This window comes from Tachypleus tridentatus, chromosome 13, assembly GCF_004210375.1.
Source record: "Tachypleus tridentatus isolate NWPU-2018 chromosome 13, ASM421037v1, whole genome shotgun sequence".
Classification (NCBI taxonomy): domain Eukaryota; kingdom Metazoa; phylum Arthropoda; class Merostomata; order Xiphosura; family Limulidae; genus Tachypleus; species Tachypleus tridentatus.
The window spans coordinates 104,666,138-104,672,805 of NC_134837.1; the positions used below are offsets into that span (position 1 = coordinate 104,666,138).

The following is a 6,668-nucleotide window of genomic DNA, read 5'->3' on the forward strand; positions in this document are numbered from 1 at the left end:
TTTGTTCTGTTTATTTTGATTTATTAATCGTATTAACATTATCAATAACGAGCCATATCCGTTGTTCAAATACCGGAAATTAGCAATGTCGTCAGAACACTTCTTATTATCAAAAAAATGAGTCATCATTTTCGAATTCATCGTCATCGGCATATATATCATAGAAATCCTGTCGTTCAGACTTGAAAGGAATTTGATTAACACCAAAGCGTTTTCGAGAAATACGGTCGTCATCATATACACCACCGTGAAGAATTAAAAAATGTTTGCGAGGAACATTAGCAGGGTCTAAAGCATCTCCTTTGGACAGATCGTCAATATTTCCGTTTTTCTTATTTCGATCAAATTCTACAATATTTACTCGATAGTCGTTAAATCTGAAGATTTTGGGATACGTTTTAACTCGTGCCTTGCTTCTAAAAATGTCGTACACATCACCTTTATATGTCGAAAAAAATCCTCTTCTAGGAAGAACGTGGTCTGACCTATCTGCACCTAAAGCCTTTGATTTTAAAATTTCAAAATTGTATAAATTTGACGGGGGTGTTGTAACTTTGCTTCTCTGAATCTCGTATGTAGGCTCTTGGAGGGAACTGTAAGGAGATTTCGGCCTTTCTCGTTGGAGTTCTTTTTTTATTTTTTTTCTTTCCTGAGAGTTAGATTTATTAAATTTCTGCCTTGATTTTACATTTTTAAATGGACGATTTTTGAAACGTTCTTTAACAGAACTGTTGTTTTCAAATTCATATTTATTTACCTTCAATATGTGATTATTTTTCAGATACCTTACATTTACATTGCTATTCGGAAATTGGGAGACGTCATTTATTATAACATGTGGGCGGGTCGTGGTTAACGAAGGGTTAAACGTGTACTGACTCGACTTGTTTTTGGGAGAAGTGGTTGTGGCACGGGACAATTGTTTTTTGCTGCTGAAGAGATCTTCAAAACTAGGGAGCTTTGAATACTCTGGGAAATCGTTAAAGAAAGACGTAAAATCACTTATAAAGTTCACTGGATTTTCTCCGGGCTGAAACATTCCATGATACTCAAAACTGTTTGGTCCGACATTGGTAAAGAAGAACGAACCTCCGGGTTTGTGAAAATAATTATTTCTGATACTATCTTGTAATTCTTCGTGTTGACCGTTGTATGCCTTTTCCTTTTTATACTCTGTTTTAGAAGCAGTATGAGGTGCAGATTCTATCAAAACACCAATGAGCACTATCAGAATAGAAACCTGTAATAATAAAAAAGACTGTATAAAGAACTAAAAAGTAAAGCGTTAATTGCATGTTGTTTTTTAATTAGTTAAATATTTTCTACACTAGAATATTGCATTATAATGAGGGTTTATTCCTCATATGCGTAGTGTCTTATCAATTAAAATATTAACGTTTTGAATTTCGCTAATAAAATTTGTTTGTTTTGAAATTCGCACAAAGCTACACGAGGGCTATTTGCGCTAGCCGTCCCTAATGGCCTGGCATGGCCAAGCGCGTAAGGCGCCCGCGTCGCGCTAAACATGCTCGCCCTCCCAGCTGTGGGGGTGTATAATGTGACGGTCAATCCCACTATTTGTTGGTAAAAGAGTAGCCCAAGAGTTGGCGGGGGGTGGTGATGACGAGACAAGCTGCCTTCCCTCTAGTCTTACACTGCTAAATTAAGGACGGATAGCCCAGATATTCCTCGAGTAGCTTTGTGCGAAATTAAAAAACAAACAAACAGAAGCTGTTAATCTTTATGCGCTTCACACTGCCATGGTTTATTGACTAAAACATGCGCGTTTAATATGAGCAAATATACAAGTAGATGTCAGTGTAATTACTGAACTAATACGTGGGTAAAACACTTTAAGTTGTTGCAGACTCATCGCTCAGATTAAGAGAATCGTACTGTTAAAACAATTACACGCACAATGAAATACTCTACTAAAACCAAGTGTATTTAGTCAGGCATGACAGGAAAGAATGTTTCATTTCTTTTGGAACTGTGCCCTCAAAACTGTCGAGCTGTCTTTTCTTAAAGAGGAGAGACATAATACAGTCTTGTATCTAAGTTTGATCGTTTGGAACCTTTGCTATTTACCACTTTAAAAAACTAAAACATGGTGAATGAATTCATCAGTCAAATGTTGTTCTATAATCATTTCTAAAGATCTATTGTCTTGAATACAAAACTATCAGTGCAAATCTCAAACATCAGCTCGTATCCGTCTAGTGTACCCAAGAAGTTACGGCCTAACTTATTAGGCATGACTTCTTCAGCAGTGCAAATAATAGTAGGATTATGCCACTTGAACAGTGTAATGAACTCGACTAATACGTTCCATACTGTATTATAATTCAAAGGGTGAAATTGCCTCATTCATACCTTGTTTTCTTGCTTCTCTATCTTACTGAATAAAGTGTTATACTTGAAAAAAAACAACAGAAATTTTCCGAAAAACTGAGAAGACTACTTGAACTTGTTCACAGCGCCTATACGCTCTGGTTCAACTGAAAGAATCTTTTCAATGCCTTGTCGTTGGTTATGTGAGAGTACATTATCTTAATCTTGTAATGATTTCATATGCAAAATATACAAAAAACATTACATTTTTCGTAACTTTTTTCTTCGATCGCAATCTAATTATCTGTATATTAATGATTCCTAAACAATTCATCAACATAGAATATGTTAGAAAGCCACGGTTTGGAGTCTTTCCCAACTGTGTACTAGGAAAACTTGGGGAAAAAATGGAATAAAAGTTTAAAACATGATTTACTATATGATTTAGAAACATTAAAAATAAGAGTCTTGAAGCATGAATGCTTAAAACAATTCTATGATATCATTCTATTTTTTTATGTGAAACAATGTTTATATGGAATTCAGATGAACATCAGAATCTGTAGAATTAATCGAAGTGTTTAGTAACATTAAACACTAAAATGAGCATGAGGGTGACCTCTCAGTAACAATGTTAGAGTATGAATCTGATGACTCACTGTCCGCGTCCCGTTTTTCCAAAACTTTCGCTTCGGGAAATGAGCATGTTGTAACAGTTTCAATAAAATTTCACAATTCAACTAAAGTAACCTAAGAGCTTTTGCGTGGGGGTGTTGATTAGCTCCCTTTCTTCTAGTCTGTTAGTTCAAAATTAGTTCAAAATATACCTTGAACAGCTTCATGCGAGTATTCGAAACATTTAAAGCTGTCATTACTAATTATTTGACTGATGATTCTTCTTTCTTGATCAAGTGTAATGATTACTTGAGTAATTGTATTGTAAGTACAGGACAGCAATGTTTAGTTGTTGTTTTTTTTTAAAGATCGCTTTGAATTTCGCGCAAAGCTTCATGAGGGCTATCTACGCTAGCCGTCCTTAATTTAGCAGTGTAAGACTAGAGTGAAGGCAGCTAGTCGTTACCACCTACCGCCAAACCTTGGGCTACTCTTTTTATCAACGAATATTGGGATTGATCATCACATTCTAACGCACCCACGGATAAAAGTGCAATCATGTTTGGTAAGACAGGGATTCGAACCCGTGACCCTCATATTACGAGTCGAGCGCCTTCTCCCACCTGGCCATTCCGAGCCTTAAAATATTGGTTTTGTATGTTATTATAACGCTTTATAATCAAGTAACATTGCTATCCTGTACTTACAATTCAATTACTCAAGTAATTATTACACTTGATCAAGAAAGAAGAATCATCACTAATTTTGAAGTTTCTTGTTACATTTAATAGTAAATGAAATAACATATAATGTTAATAAAATTGATGTCAATGATTTTTGTCATTAAATTCATTGTTACCTACAATAGTACAGTTAGGGTTAAACGATAAAACTAGTGGAAATATTTAACGTTTTCCACCAAATTAAACTTCAAAACTAACTATATGAGTCTCACGGCATATAAAAGTGGGCCTAAAACTAACAGTTTCATAGAACTATACTTTTATTTCATATATATATATATATATATATATATATACACTGAACTGGCCTTGGTCCCCCAGTGGGTCAGCGGTTAGTTTACGTATTTAAACAATATAATTAGGAGTTCCTCCCACTTGTTGAACTGAGATAACATAGTTCAGTCTGCAGTGAAACAAATAAGAAAGACTATTATTGCTTTTGTAAAGTAGAAGCACTGGCGTCATCTACAAACTGACTGCATTTGATATCAAAATTAAACGTTAATATTTTAAAACAACTACTAAAAATTTATTATAACGACAGTTTGTAGCATGAGTGTAGATCTACTTACTTTAAGAGTGTGTGTTTTCTTATAGCAAAGCCACAGCGGGCTATCTGCTGTGTCCACCAAGTGGAATTGAACTGCTGATTTTAGCGTTGTAAATCCGAAGACTTACCGCTGTCACAGCGGGGGACCTTAGTGTAAGATAAACTTCAATAACACTAAAAGAAAGCGTTAGTTGCCAAATATAATAGATCCATAATTTTAGATACAGTAGCTATCTAAATAACAGTACACAAAAAACAAAAACATAGTAACTAACATTAAATAACGGTATCTAAAAGCTAAAGAAACATAGTAATTTCCGTTAAATAACAACATGCAAAACCTACATAGGCTTTTGATAGTTTAGAGATATTTCTGCTAACAATTGTTCGTTTGTTGTTAAGCGTAACATCATAATTAACTGCATGTGCTATACCCATCTTGCAAATATAGCCCTGAATTGCAACACTATAAGTACTCGCGTTTACCGATGAACTATTTGAGGACGTTCAACTAATAATTATAGTTATTCGTCATTACAGAGACACATAGTGGAGAGTAAATATATTAAACTTTCAAATGCTCAAAATTAAGATTTTGATTTAGTATATATTATCTACGTAGAACTTTAATTTTTATGGCCCCCTAGGAATTGTTTGAGAAGAAACAAATAAAAGACCGAAATGGAATCCACATCCATATTTACTATATAGATATATCAGTGACCTTTCACTTAAAGGACCTTACGATTAAAAATTTTGTTTTATGTCTTATCGGGATTTATTATGATAATATGCTTATTTGCACCTATTTGAATATAGTTCAAAAATTAATAAAATCTTATCCTAGTATCAAACCTTATAAACAAGCATACATATATACATGTAGCAACTGAGCTACTAATAAAATTAATTTCTAGCTCTTTCGTTTTAAAAATTGTTTTGAACTAAAACTTGCATTTCAACTCAACATAACTGAAGTTTAGACATTAAAAAACTTGCTCTTACCGCATATGTTCTTGACATGGCTCTACTTCGTGAGTCACGTGTGATCCAACAATAAGAAGAGATGAAGAAAAGAACAGTTCAGTTTCTCTTGTTAAAAAAAAATCAAAGTCTCAAGTGTTTTAGTAATACTTAGTAATATTTAGTAATACATTTACTTCCAAAGTAGAAGTCAGCTTCTAAGTGGTTTAAGTACTAGTGACGTAACAATAACTATATTCAGCGGTCATTATACTTTTAATGACTCAAGAGAAACAATTTCATTTTGTTTTTACACTTGTTCTCTTTTCACTCGTACACTCCATCACCCCTGGCTGCGCGTTATTATGACTCGCTTTTTTTATTTTGAAACAAATAGGATCCTCAATGTTATCAGTAGCCAGGTGTTCTTACCTTCTGCTGGTTATGATGCAAGCTTGTATTTGTTACTGTAAGCAAGAATAGCGAACCCTCGTATCACATGAGTATGTTTTATTGAATGAAAAACCTGTCGTCTTTGGACAAGTTGGTCTCCAGCAGTGTACGTGATCGGATTGGTCAAAAACGAAATGAAGTTCCCAATTCTTGGGCTACTCTTTTACTAACGAATAGTGGGATTGACCGTAAAATTATAATGCCCCATGGCTGAAAGGGCAATCATGTTTGGTGCGAAGGGAATTCGAACCCGCAACCCTTAGGCTACGAGTCGAACGCCTTAACCCACCTGGCCATGCCGGGCCGAAGCACTCTGGAGTCTACATCCAGTAATCCGATTTTAACTCTCCCTAGATCATAGCTACTACTGCCTCCCAGTGACACAGCGGTATGTTTGAGAACTTACAACACTAAAAACCGACTTTGGATATTCGTGTTTGGCAGAGAGCAGATAAATCATTGTCTATTTTTGTGCTTAACTTCAAATAACTTGCAAATATCGTGCATTTTTACGTAATACAGACTTTTTTTAATAGAGTATTCCTTGCTGAACGTTTTTACGTAATAATTGCATTCTTCTATGTTTGTTGTTAAGCACGAACTGTACAGTAGGCTATCGATGCTCCACCAACCGCTGGTATCGAAACCTGATTTTTAGCGCTATTTGCCCTCAGAGTTAACGCTAAGCCACTGGGGGAAGGGCTCACTAGAATCTAAGCCTTTATTTATCTCTCTCTTCTACAAATATTCCATTCACGAAACAACAAGTTCCTAATTACACAAAACTGGGATCCCTGCTGGTACAGCGGTAAGTGTATGGATTTATAACGCTAAAATCAGGAGTTCGATTCCCCTCGGTAGACTTAGCAGATAGCCCAATGTGGCTTTGCTATAAGTAAACACACACACACAAAACTGGAAGCAAGTATTCTCTGTAAGAGTCGTGACTAGCTTATAACTTGAATGGAATAAAGCTCACTGATAACAGAGCATAAAAGTACATGGTATTGTAA

At 35.1% G+C, this 6,668-nt stretch overlaps 1 protein-coding gene across 1 annotated transcript; it reads right to left on the reverse strand.

Moving 5' to 3' along the window:
* LOC143237057 (uncharacterized) lies at positions 1–5,545 on the reverse strand. The gene is made up of 2 exons (XM_076475891.1): positions 5,245–5,545; positions 1–1,240 (listed from the first exon to the last, which is right to left on the reverse strand). Exons 1-2 carry the CDS (start codon positions 5,260–5,262, stop codon positions 110–112), a joined length of 1,149 nt encoding a protein of 382 aa, XP_076332006.1. The 5' UTR covers positions 5,263–5,545; the 3' UTR covers positions 1–109.
* Positions 5,546–6,668: the final 1,123 nt, after the last annotated feature.